The sequence below is a fragment of the Schistocerca gregaria genome, chromosome 6 (assembly GCF_023897955.1).
Source record: "Schistocerca gregaria isolate iqSchGreg1 chromosome 6, iqSchGreg1.2, whole genome shotgun sequence".
NCBI classification, from domain to species: Eukaryota; Metazoa; Arthropoda; class Insecta; order Orthoptera; family Acrididae; genus Schistocerca; species Schistocerca gregaria.
Genome location: NC_064925.1, coordinates 381,058,935 through 381,079,259, shown reverse-complemented (window position 1 = coordinate 381,079,259; position 20,325 = coordinate 381,058,935). Strand labels below are relative to the sequence as shown.

The window sequence follows — 20,325 nt, the reverse complement described above, 5'->3', positions numbered from 1 at the left end:
AGACAAGACATTCAGAACAATGTCACAACAATCCCTGTCGTTGGCACCACTTTGTTGTCTTGACACTCCTATTCTACAGCTGGCAGTTGAAGTCTCCACCTACACAGTAGCATGATATTTTGCGAGTTCGCTCTGAAGCACTCGGCCATTACAGATCCTAACGAAGGTGATGTATGAAAGCACCTCATTACCATGTTTGACCCACCTTTACTTCAGCCACATTACTTCACAGTCGGAGTGGGTGAGAATCGCTATATATTAACCGTATACAGTGTTATCTAGGGTAAATACGCAGGTTGGAACTTAAATAGTAGCAACGCTGCTGTGGAAACGCTATGCAATGGAATCTACTATTGTCGCTGATAGCACACGTTGTTTACATACCTACCTTACCTCCGAGCAAATGGACACGCCCGTCCCACGTCACCAGTTTGCGCACAATCTAGGGAAAAAGTCACTTGTGAGCGAGCGGTCTAACGTAACTGTGTCACAATGTTTTCGAAACAGAAACAGCAGAGTTAGATTAAGATTGAATGGCGAGATCGTATAGCACGACAGTGTCACCAAGGTCTTCAACAGACGTGCGAGGAATCGGCATTGCGGTACAGAGCAGTTTGCAGGACAATGAGCGGGCGCATACAGCGCAAGCTGTGGCTGCCCTGTTCGGTCGATGGGACTGGGAAGTACTGTACAACCCACCGTACTCCCCGGACTCAAGCCCTTGTAGCTGATTTGATTCCGAAGGTGAAGGAACCACTTCGTGACATTCGCTTCAGAACTGTTCCTGAGATTCGACAGGCAGTAGACCGCTCCATTCGCACAATCTACAGGCTCTGCTAACGGTAGACTACGCCTTCGACATCGCTGACAACTGGTTCTACACAACGCTGGTGACTACTTTGCAGGACAGTAACAGGTGCAAACTTTTTTGTATTGGCTGTGAATAAATAGTTGCAACTACTTACGTTCCAACCCTCGTAGATCGCAGAACGGTAATGCGAGGGTTGGAAATTTAATAGTGGCAACTATTGATTTACAGCTCGTACAAAATAGATACATGTTTCAAAGTTTTACTGACTTTCAAAATAGTCACCAGCATTGTGTATAACCCGTTGCCAGCGATGTGGAAGTCGTAGGATGCTCTTAGCAGTGCCAGTTGTGTTGACAGTTCGAGCGGCACGGTCTATTGCCCGACGAATTTGTAGCAGTTCTGAAGCTAATGCCGTGAAGTGTTTCATTTCAGTTTAGAATTCGAGTTGAACTCACGAGGGCTTAATTAAGGGGAGTGTAGTAGGTGGTATAGCACTTAGCAACCCCATCAGTCAAACAAATCAGTAACAGCTTGCACTGTGCGTGCTTGAGCATTGTCCTGCAAAATGATGGTCAGGTCCTACAGAAAGTGTCATCACTTCTGTCTCTAAGCTGGTCGTAGGATGTGTTCCAAAAATGAACAGCATAGAGACATAAGTGATAACTTTCTGCAGTACCTGAGCATCATTTTGCAGGACAATGTTCAAGCACGTACAGTGCAAGCTGTTACTGATTTGTTTGACTGATGGGGCTGCTAAGTGCTATACCACCTACTGTACTCCCCTTACTTAAGCCCTCGTAAGTTCAAAAACTGAAGGAAACACTTCACGGCATTCGCTTCAGAACTGCTACAAATTCGTAGGGCAACAGACTGCGCTGCTCGAATTGTCAACACAACTGGCACTGCTAAGAGTATCGTACGACTACCATATCGCTGGCAACGGGTTATACAAGGAGGTATATAAACTACATAGAGTGGCTCTCTGTGAGGCAACAGCGCTCCCAGCGGCAGCAAAAAGCAACACCGGGCGCCATTTTTTGAACGTCTACATGTCAGTATATTTACATGTGGTGTATAGTATTGGCGTTAGAAAGTCACTGTTTTCCGGTTGTAATTTGTTTTAAAAGCCTTATTGACGGATCGCGAATCATGCCCAGTGTATGTGCAGTGTACAATTGCGCTAATAGAAGTGATAAAACAACTGGAATATCATATTTCAGGTGAGTATCTAAATGAGTGTTGTACTTAGCGTCTTGTGCATCATTTTCGTGTTTAAGCTCTATACAAAATGTAAATAAGCTACTGTATACACATCTCTTTATTTTTAGATTTCCCCTGAAAAAGAAAGAGCTGTTAAGTCGATAGGTAGCCAATATGAGGCGAGATAAGTGGCAGCCAACTCAATATAGCTGCATATGCTCGTTTTACTTTGAAGATAGATACATGTATAGTACAAACGAGAAAAGGGGACTTCTGGAAAACGCAGTACCGATATTTACGTTTCCTGACCATCGGCAGAAAACAACTGAAGTATAGAGACGACCAAGGAAACGGCCTGTCAGTGAAGAATCAGCTTCCTCATCAAATGAACCAGGTAAAATAGTTTGCTGTTATTTATTTGCTTTATGGGTTGTGTATGAATTTTACTATTAATCAATGTATGTTTAAAGAAAACTAAAGCTTAATGATAATACTTCGTTTTTGTAGGTGAAAGAGTGAATCAGTATGATCATACAGATCATTCTTATTGTTTGCCTAGCCCCAAAGAATTGAAACAGAATTATGAGGCACTACAGAAAATGACCGAGATGCTGAGGAAGCAAGCGAAATATGCAAGGCAAAGTGTTTCAAGAAACAAATTGTGACATAGAAAACAGTGGTTGTAGGCCTAAATAAAAGACTTCAAGACTGTGCTTCTGAAGTGATAGGATGTGACAAAAATAGTGATGTTCTGAAGCAACGTTTTGCAATGTAAAACAAATGTTCAGTTCCTGAATATCCTAAAGAAATAAGACAGTTTGCCCTTACACTCCATTTTTGCTCCTCCAAAGCTTATAATTATTTGAGGAAGTTTGTTAAATTACTCCGCAGGTGGGCAACTAGAGTAAATATCAGTCCTACATTTACAGAAAGAAAAGCTTTAAAAAATTAGCAGATGAGGTTCAACGTAGTTCAGGACCTATTTTTGCTGCACGTATGTTCGATGAAGTGGCTCTTAAAAAAAGACTTAATATGGGATGGTAATAAGGTCTGTGGTTATGTTGACTTAGGGCAAGGATGTGAGGAAAGTGATGATAGCCAAATAGAAAAGAGGCACTAGTGTTTATGGCCACTGGGATTAATAAGAGTTGGCAAATTCCTGTTGGCTATTGTTTTCTTAATGGTTTAACAGCAAGTGTGAAACTTAATTTACCGCAGCAGTACCTCCGTAAATCGGAGGAAACTGATGGAAAACAGGTTTCATTGCAATAAAATTTATCAGAAATAGTTTTTATACTACTTTAAAGGGTGTATTCAAATTGTTAACAGTGGCAGAAAGGGTTTTCAGGGAATGTCAAACTTTAATATGGAAGAACTTCCTTCTGTAGTTGTGTGTGGAATTGTTCAGAATGTTGGGTGACAGGCCGAATTTATTTACTCGATTTTGACCATCTAATGGTGCCAGCTGAATTTGGAGAAGAGTCACATTACTGTTTTCTAGTCAGGATGCTGTTAAAATACTATTTTATTTGTAGGTTACACCATTTGTGCAAAAACTAGGCCAATGGAAGAAAGAGGGAAACATATTCGGCAAATATATACAAACTTAAATTGTTCAAGGGACAATGAAAAGTCCTGCGCTGTCAATTGATCGTTTTTGGACCTACTGAACTATTTAAAATTGTTTTTGACCTAATCTATATGGCATTGCAGCGAAATGAACTGCAAGATTTCGTAATAAACTTTTCAATTAATCGATGACAGAAGTGTGTTTCATTTCTTTTAGCCTTCATCACTATCTATATGTTTTACAGTAGAAAAATCAGATGTCAGTGCAGATTGGCTTTTTTTTACGCCATGCGTAGTAAACAATAACATTCAGTATTAGCAGACGACGTGTAGGTTGCACCTTAACGTTGCAAGACATGGCGGCTCAGTTTTGAAGTTGCTTCAAAAATGGCGCTGCCTTAGCCAGTCTGTGTTGTTTATATAGGTCGTTGGGGTTATACACAATGCTGCTGACTACTTTGAAGGTCAGTAAAACTTTGAAACACTTATCTATTTTGTACGAGCTATAAATAAATAGTTGGTACCATTAAAGTTCCAGCCCTCATACTCGTAATGAAAGAGACGAAGAATTTAACACCTTGCAAAGGACGCGATTTTTGAGGTAGAACATCGTTCTGGAAAATAACTTGGAAGAGGACTATTGAAATAAAAACACATCCAAGATTGCACTAATTTGATTATCGCTCGTCCCTGATACGGTTTCCAGTGCTTCACCTACTGTGCGTTATTGCTTGCTAGGGCGACAGGTTTCAACCTCTCACGAAGTGTTTACATTTTCTCATTGCTGTCTAGCGTATTGTTCGCTAGCAACGAATGTAAACCGAAAAGGCAAGGAAATCCCCAGGCTGTTTTCCGAAAGAGGAACGCTCTTCCACTACGTTGGTCAACTACACACCTGAAAGTTGACCGGCAACCACCTGCTGATTTTTATCGCGGCCTCGATGAGCTCCATCTGCATTCCGCTGACCTCAGAATGAGGCTTTTCCTTTCCAAGTAAGACCAGTGCGAAGAATAAATATGTTAAAAACTGAACACGTTGAAATCCCCTTGTAGGTGACCAAACCGCGCTTAAGCCAACTTCTGTAACCACAACCATACTTCGTATCTGTTTCTTAATAAAGCGGTGAAGAATGCAATTTAATTAATCATTTTGTCTCTGTTAATGGGTCGTGACACATTGTGACGAAGCACTCGCGCTCTGCCTGGAAGCTGTTGGATCTCGACGGATGAAACAACGGGGTAGCATCTGAGCACTAGAGGCAGCAACCACATCCTGTAAGTGGCCTGCGTGTGACTGCGCCGTCCATTAGTTGGAGGAATTCTTGGCAGTTCTTTAGTAGAGTACGAATGCCCGGTACTCACCTTGCTGCGGCGGAAGGACTTGCTCCTTGTGGGGACGCCATTGGCAGCGTTGGCCGTCCCACGGCCCCTCTCCAGCGGCTGATGCGACGAGGCACCCTGCCCCATTTGACGGCCGACGTCACGCTGCAACCACACCGCCGCTCGTGAACTCACCGCAACCAACCACAACAATACCCGGGCCGCCACCCTCCAGTACACAACGCTGCCTTTCGGCTAGAAAGATAGTTCAAGGCTTTTCCCGGCCGTGTAAACTAGCATTGTCACCTCTTCAGCAGCGTATTACCATCTCTTCTTGTTATACACGCCAATGGAAAACTTTTTAGAGAAAGTGGCTTATTTTTGTGGTTTTCATTGTGCTGAATGCTAACAACCACAACACCAAGAAGGTTTATCATTCATTACTTACAATGAACCCTCAATACTTTTAAAAAATTGTCTCTTACTGACTATAATGATGAAAATTTCGTATGTTATTTCAACTAATAATAATAAGCTAAAATGTCGATTTGAGTAGGTACCGCTTGCAAAGGTACATAGCAACTACTGCGACATGCTGTTTGGCTCTTCCTTGTTTTTGCGCAGGGACCTCGTGGAATGGGAAATAAAAAAAAATATTACAGCCTCTACACAATGAGTTGCATCTAGCGATAATAAGATGGAGACTGCTGCAAGTATCCCCGTAAGTTTACTCGTCTGTAAGAAGCAAAACTGAAAGAAAATGTTATTTTAGGAGCCGACATTCCAAAACTGATCTTCGATTCCTATTCTGAACTCAAGCATGTTGTTACCGAGTTCTTCAGCAACAAAAAGAACTCACGTTATAATTTGTCTCTTATGGCCAACATCTAGTAGAGTTCAGAAAATTCATTTGTTTTATGTGCTTCACCATTAATTTTATGGAGAGCCCATCTTGATTTCCCCACTCAAAACCGAGATGTCAATGAGCGACAGAAAGTGGCATCTGCCCGCTGGAAGACTTGTCAAAGTCACGTCCCCGAGACATACAACATGTAACTAATCCACCTAGATTCTTTAACGAAACGAAAGGAAACTTAAGCCAACACACACACACCTCCACTATGTATAAAGAGGTGCTTTTATGTAAATCCTTCGTTCATTCTGGAAAATTATTTTCGTTCTACTGAGAAGTGTTTTGTTAATTTCCGCGACATGGTGCGCAAAACCGTAATACAATCAATTACCAAGCAAGAAGTACAAGCAACAAATATTTTTCGTTGGTCTGCTTTATATGTCCGGGGTGAATCCAACAGAACGAAGCGTTTACCTTTGGGGCCAAACAAGTTACCTAGGCTACATGAATATTTGATCTGAGAACTAATACCCATTCTACTTACGAGTTCATCGTTTCCATTCTGAATTTAGTGGAAACGAGGAAATGGAATGCTTCTATTAGCATGAAATGTAGTAATTTTCACTCGCATGACACTTTTGTCAAACAAGGGGGGGGGGGGGGGGGTAGGGATGGAGGTATAGGGGGGGGGGGGGGAGAGGGAGATATATTAGCCACCTCTTCGGTCCAACTCGGTCATAACACGGGCACAAGACATGATGTGCAGTATTGCTGACAAAATCCCTGTGTTCGATCAGTTGCTAACATCATGAACACACCACAGGAGGCCTTTCGACACCAACATAATGTCGACAATCACCGAGGCATATTTATTACTTCCAAAAATGCATGACTGGCCCGACGAGGCTTCGACAAACTGAACCCAGTCCCCAAACGGAGAATGTTCAACAGGCACGAAGACATCGCGTGTTTAGTATGACTCTCTAAATTCGGATAAATGCAGTATAATTCCCACACAAAAGAGGCCCAACACGAGGGCGTCCGATTAAAATTTCACCTGCAAGTTTTTGAAGCTTTAACATCTTCTAAACACCTACAGATAACACTGCGAAGTAACAATAAGAAACGGGACGACATTACGAAATCAATTGCAGTAAGGCGAAGTAGTACGAGTGAAGTACGGTTCGTCTTTTAGGTGACCGCGTATAGTAAATCCATTTCAGCGCACCAGCGCTGGCGTCCTCAGGAAGTCAAAGTAGACAGCAGGAATTCTGTAACAAAAGGGTACTGCAGGGGTCTTCAAATTACGTACGGCGGGCCAACACCGGTTCCAGATCATCAATCCTGCCTGCGATAACGCGTCAGACATGCATGACGTCCGGTCCGCCGTATTTTTTTTTATTATAGTCGAACCTCACTTATCGAGTGTCTCTCATAACAAGTTATGAATGGAAGAAAATGGAAGAAACTGACTCGCTTAACGGTGTTTCGCATAAAGAGTGTGTGTATTGTAATTTTTTTTCAGTCTCATGAACATTTCAAAAACCACCTTCTGGCTTGGCTCTGTCTCCGTGGCTATTATAAATGAACAGTAAGTCACGCGTTCTCCTATAAACTACCGCCCTGAAATCAGTCTGCTATACCAATCGCAATGCGCCTCGCGTCACAGTTGATGCCACCGATACCACTGCTCGGGCTTCCGCAACCTTGTTAAGATTCTCCGCAACGATGTTGCAAGATCCGACGCATGGTAACCTTTTCCCTCGCAGTACATGTTTATTACTTACATTTTGATTTGTCGTCGTTAACTAAGGGAAATTCATTAAAGATGCCCATGCACGCTATGAATTTAAATAACGACAGTGCAAAGTATCTTTTTCGAGAAATTTTGAAGCACAGGCATAAACTTTGGTCCCCGAAAACATTTTTGTGATAGAGCATGATCCATTGTTAGTATCTCATGTAATTTTGTCATGATGGTGGATAAAATATAGCACATTACACTCAGTTTTGTCGACAATAAATCTACAGTTACAAAGCACCTTGTGCACTTTGGGATGTTCGGGTACGTAGCATTGACAGAGGCTTGATAATCATTATAATGCACAATATACACTGAAATGCACTTTTGTACATCTGTCTGTGATCGCGTTATGCTACACACGTCGTTAATCCACCTTAGACGAAATATACGCTGCAAATACAGTGGAAATGATTTTATTCTCAAAAAATCTGTAGATAATGTGCTGTATTTCATACACCATAATGACAACGTAGCATGAGGTACTAATTCACATTGGAACAAATTTTTAACAAATTTTTTTAAGACAATAAGATGAGTTACATCTGTCGAAATTGGTTGTCGACAGTAAACGCTGATTTATGCCATCTTGGCTACTGAATGTTTTTTCTCAAATTTATTTTTAAAGCAATCGACGTTTCAGTTGCGGAATCTAACGGAAATGGTGTTCCTAATTGCTGACTGAATATCTGACATGTATTAAAATGCGTAAAACATTTTTTGTGTGCTTGAGGCTGTATATGAATGATGCAGTGTACGATTAATGGTTTTGAGTCACCGTCGTTTTCTACTGCCTTTGGCACGAGAGCGAGGAAACCTTTATTTTCTCCGCACATATTTTTGCCACCATCATTTCTGTCACATCAAAAGTTTTCCCACTGAAGACTGTTTTTCTGAACAGCATTTTCTATGTCTTTACAAATTTCTCCACCAATGACCATGCCGTGAATGCCGTGAATGCTATGAACGCCAAGAAGCTCTTCATACACTTAATTATTTTAGTTTATCCCTCGAAAAAAATTCATACATTTCGTCATTTTTATTTGTTCCTCGAATAAAAATTAACACCTGTGCAGTATATGAAACTTCTATTGGCTCATCCAGAACTACGACACGTACTGCTCTGAACCAGCGCAGTCGAGGACACAGTCACTAATACTAGCGTACCCAGTATAGTATCCGACTACTACTGTGGGGCAGGGGGTCAACTATTTGAGCCGTCACATCGTCTCGTCTGTGGATAACATTACGAAGCGGCATGAAATTGAACGAGCACTTAATAAAAACAGCAAAAGGACAGGAGAATGCAAGACTTAGATTTACTTAAAGTGTTGCGGGAAAGTGGGAGCGAAAAAGTACTCCTGGCCTAGTAGGCTTTTTGGGCAAGCAAAGCAACTTATACACAAGTTTGACATACGCGAGGCCAGCAGAGGTTCCCAACGGCTCCCCTCGCGGCCAACAAGATGTGCACAAGTCCAAGAGGAAAGCATCTCTGAGACATTCGGTATATACCGTACACGAGCAGTGAAACCAGCTAAGTAACATTTCTTCAAACCGAGAGACTATATATTATTAATATATTAATATTATATGAATCTTCTTGAAGGAGAGAAAATAGTTGTGTTCTCTGTCATCATAGCCACATGGAAACGGAGTATGAAGACAACCTGGAACCACAAGCATAGCAGATAAAGTAAGCATGAATTCTTTGTTGAAAAGGATAAGGGTACCAGATGGATGAAAAACTGTCCCAGTCGCAACACTGAAACTCGACGTGTAGATATTGTAATTCACCTCCCTGGTATGAAAGCTGTCGCAAAAGCTGAAAAAACTACTGTGGACTGTGTCTCCATAGTCATGAATGATGTAGTCATCATAACGTACAGCATATTGCATCCAATTTTACAAGAGACCGTGATGCCAAATCAGCCGATGAGGCGGAAATCAAACCTCCTCTTCGTCTAATGATTTTGTCAAGTTATTACCGAGCAGCACACTAAAATCTGAAAGACTTTATGGGATAAGAATGGTTTTGAAACTTCATGCAAGAATGAGTTTGCGGCACTTTCCTTTCTTGTTGCTCTGCCTTGAGATTCGATGATATTCGAGACAGATCACAGCGAAGAGAGCTTCATCGCCTAGCTGCATTCAGAGAACTGTTTGAATTACTGTATCTCCGTCTAACAGTGGCAATAAACTGTGTCTGAAAATACGACGATGGATGAACAACTGGTTGCCTTTCGAGGCAAATACTGTTTCCGTCAGCATATACCAAGTAAGTCAGCAAAATATGCATCGAAGATCTTGTGCGCTGCAAGAACACGACATACTTTAAGGATGGAAATTGTCAAATTCACCTAAGGGTATAGTAAATAGACTTGTACGGCCTATCGAAGGGACAGGAAGAAATGTGACACTTCACAACTGGGTTTGTTTCGTCTCAATGGCTGAAAAGCTCCTGAAGAAACGAAGTAGTAGGAACTCTAAGAAAGAATAAGAGGAAACTACCTACAGAGTTGGTTTGCTTGAGAGGTCGTGATTTAAAAAGCAGCCTTTTTGGATTCGGGAAGGGTAGTACAATGGTTACCTATGTGCCAAACAAAACAAGAAACGTTATCCTCATTTTATCTGTTCATCATGACGATGTCATTGATACATACCGTGGGTGAGAAGAAATCAGAAATTATAATAATGTCCAATAAGACAAAAATAGGACAAGACACAAAAGATGAAATGTGCGCTACTTATTCAACCTCAAGGAAAACCAGACGCTCGCCACCTGCCCTGTTTTTCCGAATGACTGAGCCTTCATCATACACGCAAGTAACAAAAATGAGAGGATTTCCCGAAGAATGTCTTTACGTGATATAGAAAAAGCAAAGTCATAAAAGTTAAATCGCATTGTGACCCATGTCTGAAAGCTGTGTGTCTAAACCACATGAAGAATGCATGTGAAAAGTCTTATAATAACGCACCTGTTGCAGCCAGTGGAAGTGACTAAACTCGTATAACTTCTGTACGAGTTGGGAGAATAAAAATTTAGGTATAGGTAGTCTGTAGTACAGAACGAATAATACCACAAATAAATCATTTCACAAAAAGTCGTAAGAAAATGGGAAATACTGTATGTGTTTGAAAAACGGTAATCTGATACTTCGTTAATTTAAAAATATGCAACCAAATATGGTAACATTCTGAAGAGCCATTTATTCAGCAGCAAATATCTTTATATCAACGATATGCTGCACAATTCCGTCATTACAGCCACTTTTGTATGGGGTGTCAGGAACACCCCGCGCGACTTGTGACGCTATGAAATACGTGCGGCAGCTTACGGGTTAAGTCCTCTTCGAAAATTAAAAAAAAAAAAAAATCGGTCTTTCGCTTGCGGGACGTGTATTTTATTATACTTCTCACCCAAATTTCGTCAGAAACTCCTTAGTCAAACGGCAATTTGTGAAAAAGAGTCTCCATAAGCCACTTACAGCGGGAAAAAAATAGGACACTGCGGCCAGTGTAACAGCACGTAATGTCAACGACGGCCAAACAGGCATTATGGAAATTATGAACGTGCTCAAACTTACGATCGAATCAGTCTATTACAACTTCTGCAAACAAGCCGCGAAAAAGCAAAGGCGTATCAAGCAACCACAGCAGCGGGTAATAAAATCTGGCGAAGCGGCTCGCAGAACCACCATGGACACCAAGAAGATGGAGGAGAACTTCCTTTTGGATCTGGAAGGATTGCTCTACGGTCCTGGGGCTGCTGTTAGGGGTCTGTTAAATTTAACTACAAACCACATCTTCAAACGCTTTTTTTCTTGAAACCGTATTTTTTAAAAAATGGCTCTGAGCACTATGGAACTCAACTTCTGAGGTCATTAGTCCCCTAGAACTTAGAAATAATTAAACCTAACTAACCTAACGACATCACACACAGCCATGCCCGAGGCAGGATTCGAACCTGCGACAGTAGCGGTCTCGCGGTTCCAGACTGCAGCGCCTAGGACCGCACGGCCACTTCGGCCGGCCCCGTATTTTTCAAATTGGCAGGGAACACAACCTGAGAATGGTACACACCATCTTTCGGAATTTGATGCCGTCGCTCCAATTTTAATTCTCTATAGGCGTACGCAGCCGTTTTAAAACGGCTATTTTCAATGTACGCTGTTGTGTCGATTTTGTGGGCCTAAAACATGGCATTTGTTTCAACACGTCACCATTTTGTTAAGACATTTCCAGTTACCCTATGTTCATGGCTGTAATTTTCAGCAACTGTGGTACACGTATTTTTTTTCCAGAATAAAGTTTATTCGCCCGTTCCAAATTTATTTTCTATTATACTTTATCGCTTTCGACAAATTCTCAACTTCAGACGCCTACAAAATCATAAATATCATAAAGCTTTAGACCTTGGCAATACATTTATGTGAAATACAATAATAATATTACAGAAAAGTAATTAGTATTGCTTTAGTAGTTGTCGGTATCCTCTCCATGTAAACATAATGCCATGGTATGTCCAGAAATTTACATATGTGATTATTATGAATACAGTACAACTGCATAACATACATACATATGTGATTCATTGCAAATTGTCAATCTGAGCTTAGAATAATCACAGACACACTACATACATTTCTGGACATTTCAAGACATTATGTTTCTGAGAAGAAGATATCGCCATCTGCTAAACCAATACTAAGTTTCTGTAATATACTTCTTATATTTCACATAAATGTAGAACCAAGACCAAAAGATTTACACCGCCAGCTAACAGTGACAATGTAACTGGGATGATACAGATATTGTTGACTATATCAAACACGCTGATAACGAAAACGTCAATGAGAAACTATCTCTCGGTTATCAAGTTGAAGGGCGTGCATTTAATTTAATTTTATTTTACTAGGATTCATTATCAATACAGGCTTCGAAGTCTCGTTGACGGTAGACAAAGAGATGAAGTTTCGGGCAACAACAGCAGTGCGCATTTTGTCGCTGTATTAGCTTGGATACGCAGCAACAAGCGTAAAGGGAAGAGGAGAGGAGGAGCGGAGCATGTTTGGTTTATTAGTAGTTTCAATCTAGTACAAGCGATGTTGGTTGTTAGAACAAAGTGTTACTGAAGTTATTAGTGCACGTGGTCACTGTAATTCCTGTGATTCAATATGCCTCGCAAATGCGTAACCGTGATGACAATTTTTGTATCATATGTGGACAGAGAACACTGAAATCGTAAAGGATGTTCTTGCTCTTCAGATAAAATTGCGCCTAATCAGAAAACTTCGATAAGGCCACGGGCAAAACTGGGGAAGTATTTCTCTATTTGTACGAGGAATTTCCCCGTCTTGGTGAGGCGAAAATAAAGAGGGGATTATAAGGGTCCCTAGATACAAACTGTACGAAGACGACGTTCAATAGCGTCCTGAAGGGTGATGAAAATTAGCTTGGGATGCCTTTCTACAAATGTCAACAAACTTTCTACGGAATAAAATAGCAGAAAACTATAAGGATCTTGGGGCACATCTTTTGCATTGCAACAATAGACTGTGCTGAAGTCAAATTTCCCAGATTCCCAACTGGAATTCTTTCCTGAAGTCTGTGGTGCTGTAACCGACGAGCACGGACAAGGGACAGAGGAGTGCATCAACATTAATCGATTACTGCTGGACACTAGTCAGGGAATCACCAACAGAAAACTTACAAATGCCAGCCAAGGCAATTTCGCCTTCAATGAACTTCCTCCGTTGGATAACACCAAGATAAATAGGTGTATTTAAGCTTCTATAGGCAGTAACAAAGTTATAACTTCAAAACGAGAGCTAATCTAACATAATCATTAGCATTTTCGTTATTAGCACACCCGAAAATAAAGCACAGCTGTCTTAATGCCAGTTACAAAAAAAAATCAACATTTGTTGCCTAGTGTTGTTGTTTTCTTCAGTCCTGAGACTGGTTTGATGCAGCTCTCCATGCTACATCCTTCTAAATCTGCTTCGTGTATTCATCTCTTGGTCTCCCTCTACGATTTTTACCCTCCACGCTGCCCTCCAATGCTAAATTTGCGATCCCCTCATGCCTCAGAATATGTCCTACCAACGGATCCCTTCTTCTTGTCAGTTGTGCCACAAACTTCTCCACAATTCTATTAAATACCTCCTCATTAGTTATGTGATCTACCCATCTAATCTTCAGCATTCTTCTGTAGCACCACGTTTCGAAAGCTTCTATTCGCTTCTTGTCCAAACTATTTATCGTCCAATTTTCACTTTCGTACATGGCTGCACTACTTACAAATACTTTCAGAAACGACTTCCTGTCAATCAATACTAGATGTTAACAAATTTCTCTTCTCCAGAAGCGCTTTCCTTGCCATTGCCAGTCTACATTTTATATCCTCTCTACTTCGACCATCATCAGTTATTTTGCTCCACAAATTGCAAAACTCTTTTACTACTTTAAGTGTCTCATTTCTTAATCTAATTCCCTCAGCAGCACCCGACTTAATTTGACTACATTACATTATCCTCGTTTTGATTTTGTTGATGTTCATCTTATATCCTCCTTTGAAGACACTGTCCATTCCGGTCAACTGCTCTTCCAAGTCCTTTGCTGTCTCCAACAGAATTACAATGTCATCGGCGAACCTCAAGTTCTTATTTCTTCTCCATGGATTTTAAAACCTACTCCGAATTTTTCTTTTGTTTCCCTTACTACTTCCTCAATATGCAGATTGAATAACATCGGGGACAGGCTACAACCCTGCCTCACTCCGTTCCCAACCACTGCTTCCCTTTCATGTCCCTCGACTCTTATAACTGCCATCTGGTTTCTGTACAAATTGTAAATAGCCTTATGCTCCCTGTATTTTACCCCTGCCACCTTTAGAATTTGAAAGAGTATTCTAGTCAACATTGTCAAAAGCATTGCACGAAACATTAAGCAGTCATATATGCATTGGACCACGGCCTAATGCCTGTACAACACACATCACTTACTAAGCAGAAACTGGCCGTGGAAGTGTGCACAGTGCCATGGAAAGACTACACAGTTCTCGCAAAACGCTATTCGGTATTGGTGGAAGACTGCGACAATTCCGCGCTCCCCATAGAATATTTCGTATAAGATTCAAGGGAACAAGGTAAGAAAAATTAGGGTGTTCCATACGTACACGGCACAAAAGTAATCTTCTTTATGGTACTCCGGTAACTGTTATATGTTACGCACGTAGCAACGTTTGGATGAACTTGTGGGTAGGCAGTAACTTTTCCTTCTCTGAATACCCGAATGGAATAGGTCAGAATTTCGCTAACATTGCTTCCGCCGGAAATACTTGGCGGCGGGCGTGTGCGTGTAGACGTAAACTGTAGCAGAATAGTGGATTCAATCAAGTCGCTCGTTAGTCTGCACAGGTCTAGGCAAAAAGTGAACAGCGGCAGTGTCCGGCGGCGTTGCCACCTGCTTTCTCGCGGCTTCCGGGACATCGGCTCTCGCTAGGCTCAAGGTCACTGCGCTTCCGGACGAGCGTCGCGGGGTAAAAACCACGATATCCCAATGCGGCGTAGAACGTCGAAGCTCTACACTCTCAATTACTTCACTACTAAAATAAAAAGAATTCTAAATACCGGCACTTTCGTCGTCCTCTCTGGTTGCCTAAAACACATTTCGCTTTTATCCGTACAAAGCACGACAGTGCAAGTCTTGCTACACGGGATACCGGTAACTTTTACGGTGAAATTACACAGCTGAGGATACTAGACTGAGCACTTTGGACTACATAGTGCTCGGAAATGAATATTAAGTTTTTATTTGTATTAACAACTTATTATAGCAACATTTTCAGCACACAGCAACCGTTCAAAGCTATGACCGCCACACACCTGACTGTCATTCGTGCCTGGATGGATCGGTCGTCGGCTAAAGCTTTGTCAGCGGAAGACTAGGACCCAGGCGCGAGTGCCAGCTCGGCACACAAAGCAACGAAGACACTGCTGCAGAGTGAAAACTCATGCTGCCTAGAGCGTAATCCGTTGACGGAATTCGGCCTATAAACATCTCGCTCCCTTTCTTGCACAGGGGCTTTAATTAAGGACAATTTTCACACTCAATAACTACAAAATTTGCAAACATCAGTGATACATTTGTTTACTTCTAAATGTGACGATTCCACTGCAGTACACGGATTTTATGAAAATTTGCTATTTGGCTGTTCAATCTTGCACACGAAACTGAAATTTGTTTGGACTCGACATCTACAGAAAACGAGTTTTTGCCGATAGTGAACGTCTACTGCATGTGGTAAACAATAAGGCATATGTGCGGTTTCACGACCACTGTTAATAAACTGCTAATGTTCAAGCTACCATTCAAAATGTCTGAAGATAGAGTTCTTATAAATAAATGAATAAATAAAACGAAAGTGGTGCCCCCTGAAAACAAAGGTTGTGTCAACTGCGAAGTCCAAACATCAACATACTTTTCCTCTGCGGCCACTGCTGAAATGAAGTAAACTAAAATACATAGTTTCAGGGACACTGATCAATCAGTCCTTATAATACCTAGAAACTACGCGAGTGACAAAAAAACATGACGATGTAAAGAAACTGAAGAGATTTTTTGATTCATCAACAGAAGACAGTTCTATGGGAAGCCCCTAGAGTGGTCTATGAAAATAATAATGGAAATAACGAGGTACAGTACCTTAATGACTGAATTTATAGAATTATTACTTGTTCAGTATGTAAAATAAATTATATCTGTAAAATTTTAAGACTTCAGTAATGTATATTTTTCAAGTAATTAAATAACATGTGTTTCCAGAAAATTTTGTCTTTTTGTAGATGCTGACTTTAGTAAAAACGGTCCTCAATTGCTGTTTCACCATACGTTTAGCACATTGTGGTCTTTGCCGACAGCATTTCAGCGTCATATTGAAGGTTCTGCAATGACGAGCCCTTTTCCACGCGACGCAATGCCATCGCCTGAAATTCAATTGTGAACTCAGTTCACTGTCAAGAGGCCTTACCAGCCATGTGTCTCTCACTTCAAACGAAGCAGGTTATCGTCACTTCTTATCCATGGCGATAAATTCTCTCTGATTAAGATGGAGCCTGCTGCCAAAGTTTCATCTGTACATCATACTGCCTTTCCTGACACTATATCCCCCTGACTCTTACATTAAATGCTTGTCATCAAGTTGCCGAAACTAGTCTCTGGAAATCAGTCAAGGACCGTAAACTCCGACGTGAACACATCGCAAGCGGTTTTCGTGTGTTGTCACGGAGATAGCGTCATAAAGTCGAAGAGGTAGGCGGCTTGTTTGCTATGATGGAACAAGTGCAGTTCATAAACACATATTGCTTATTCAAGACCTCGTACAGCCTAAAATATCAATCTCCCACCATTGGTCCCTGGTCTCAATCTACTACAATTTACGTGTCTAATACTTCTGGCGGAAGGGTCTAGCACACCATGTAAATGACTTTCTTCACTAACATTAACAATTTCAAATAATCTTGCTAAGATCGAGAGGTGGACACTGGTGGATTTTTTCAAACTTATTTTGATTCAATACTTATTACCAATTCGAAATGTTAAGTAATAAAATGTTGACAGAATTTATTAATCAAAATGTTTTAATCATTACTCTCGCAAAAATGAGTATTCATAATTAATTAGAATCCGTAACAAGGACGTTAATGTTACTAAAACTATTTAATTCATTTCGAATACTACTTTTTCATGCAAAAAAATGATCGTATGGCATTGCTGGCCGGGAGGCCACATGCGGGGGAGTTCGGCCACCGTATTGCAAGTTCTTTCCTTTTAGTTGACGCCACTTCGGCCACTTGCGGGTCAATGATGATGAAAATGATGATGGACACCCAACACCCAGTCCCGTGCTGGGGATCGAATCCGGACCCCCTGCTACGCTACGGAGGCGGACTTCTCATGCAATTTATAATGAACGATGTTATTTTAATTATTTTTAATCATTCATGTAAATATTTTTAGTTAATTTTTCAATTTCAAGTTTAAAACAGTGGTTTACTGAGAGATTAAATAGTTAGACGCTTACCTACGGCCAATTAGGTTAAATGCTTCGAAATGTTTTGTATTTTTCCCGCGCGTGAACGAGTTTCCTAAAGCAGTAACGCGTTACTTTTAAGTCCAGACTATATGCAGACAGAAGGGAGTATACATGACAAAGGATATTGCTTACAAATTACTCATATAATATTGCTCAAGTGTTTGGGACCCGTACCAGATTGGACTAACAGAGGATACTGAACGTATACAGAGACTGGCAGCAGCAGGCTCTGTATGTCATATGAGGACGAAACTGAACCATCAAAAAAGTTAGCTCTGATCTTACTGGAGATGATATGTTGCTCCCTCCTCGTCCCTTTGAATCGATATTTATTATTATTATCATTATTATTAGTGAGAGGCGGTCAACATCTTGGTCATCAGCGCCCTGACGAAAAGTCCACATGCCAATCCCATGGTTGTGGCTATAGCTGACCCCACAGGCGGAGCAGTTTATAAGGCGTTACAGTTTGCCTTTCTTTCCCGCCAATTTAGGGATGAGGCCTGGCAACTCAAAAAATGTCAGCACTCTTGTAATACTGGAATCAGTATCAGCGAGGATGGTGGGTACATCTCCATCGAGACTGAGGGCTGCCCTGATATTAGTATATAAGACACATGTTGCCAAAATATGGAGAACTGAAAGTGGAACACTAAAACCTCCTGCCGGAGGAGAAAGCCAAGTGCTAAAGCGCTACGTTGATGCGCAGTCTGGTAAGGACAACCCACTTGCAGCGGGTCCGCCATGACTCTGTGGTCGATATCAACGACCGCAGTTTGTTTTGTATCACCATTCAGTCTCCCACTGACACATGGTGCGTCTGTCAGACAATGAGATGATTGGACACTGACGGGCAACACCATTCCGATATGCTTCCTTGGCCGTTTTGTCGACCATGTCGTTTCCCTGTATCCTGATATGGTCAGATACCCAGCAAAAGATCACCTCCTTGCCGTGGTATTGGGAGTCGAAGTAAGGAGTCGTGGATGAGCAAGCCCTTTGAACCGCGTTATAAAGCCAGTTAAAGGGGTAAAAACATTTTAAAGTGAACTCTCAACAAGGACGCAACTTAGGATTTATCACAGTAGCAAATCACTGTCATCGGTGACATACCGAGCTCTTGGACTGAATGAAGACTGAATTCAGGACTTCTGGGTTTGTAGTCTGGTATCAAGTAACATACAAAATTTATAAAGCAGCGCAAGAGGTGTGAAACATGTAGAGGATTCAACGTATCGCACCGCTCTTATCCAAAGACATAAACTTTCAACTAACGACTGCCGAGATCTCGTGGCCTTCGTGGTGCAGCACCATCCTATTGGAAAACAGATTTGATTGCAGACCGGAACCCTGCTCGCCCGCCCAGTCACAAACTCATCAGTGCTGAGTTTCTTTCGTCATGTGCTGATTACGATGTCTCCTAGTGCACTCGGCAGGCTCACGTGACTTAACTCGCTTACTACACCTTCTGGCAGCCGAACGTGAAGTACTATAGTAGAGCCCCCTGACAGTTGCACCTCAGCTAATACAGAAACTCTATCTCTATGACAACGCCTCAGTGTTGTCACAGCTCTAAGGAATGCTACTGTTTTCGCCTGCAGACGTTTGTGCTTCACAGCTGAAAGCCGGCATCGACAGCACTCCGAGAGAGGTCATCTTACGCCGTCTCCACTGTAGCTGTTGTGATGCCACAATCTAATTATTCAGTCACGACACTCCCTGGTGCGAAAGTTGTTACCGTCTGACAGCTGGAGCTCCAAGCATTCAGAAAGCAGTCAAAAGCGTCGTAAGTACGTTTTCTTTTAATTATTTCCTAGTGAATTAACGAAATAGTTATTATAATTTGCTTTCCATGCGTTAGCAAATTATCAAGAGAGATGAATTATCGTGAAAGACATGTGAAAACAGCTGAATCACGATGATTTAGTGACATAAGCTACAACCTACTAATGAAGAAACCTTTCCAACATGGGTATATTTGCAGCTTATTCCGGTGTAAGCGACAGAATACAAAAAGATATTTCATGTACTAAACGCATCATCATAGATTTCTGTTTCTGTCTTATCATACACACTTTCCTTGAAACCTAAAAAAAATTTTATGGAGCCTAATGATTCTCCCATTATTACACTTCACTCGACTTTGTATGACACGAAATTTTTGAAAATGAAATCACTTTTGCTTCAAAAGCGAAATGTTTATGATTCTTGCAGTTTGTAGCTCAGATTTAGCAACAATTGTAGAATCGTTTTTTCCTGTGTTGTTAACTAGTTTTACTGCTTTTGGCGATCTACACTCCTGGAAATGTAAAAAAAAACACATAGACACCGGTGTGTCAGACCCACCATACTTGCTCCGGACACTGCGAGAGGGCTGTACAAGCAATGATCACACGCACGGCACAGCGGACACACCAGGAACCGCCGTGTTGGCCGTCGAATGGCGCTAGCTGCGCAGCATTTGTGCATCGCCGCCGTCAGTGTTAGCCAGTTTGCCGTGGCATACGGAGCTCCATCGCAGTCTTTGACACTGGTAGCATGCCGCGACAGCGTGGACGTGAACCGTATGTGCAGCTGACGGACTTTGAGCGAGGGCGTATAGTGGGCATGCGGGAGGCCGGGTGGACGTACCACCGAATTGCTCAACACATGGGGCGTGAGGTCTCCACAGTACA

The 20,325-nt window shown here is 41.6% G+C and overlaps 1 protein-coding gene across 1 annotated transcript in view; it reads right to left on the bottom strand.

The window, feature by feature from the left end:
- LOC126278091 (protein numb) overlaps positions 1-20,325 on the bottom strand; it is a 213,394-nt gene that overhangs the window by 146,670 nt on the left and 46,399 nt on the right. Inside the window, 1 exon segment of the mRNA XM_049977934.1 lies at positions 4,943-5,065. Within this exon segment, the coding sequence (XP_049833891.1) occupies positions 4,943-5,047 (105 nt within the window). The 5' untranslated portion in view covers positions 5,048-5,065.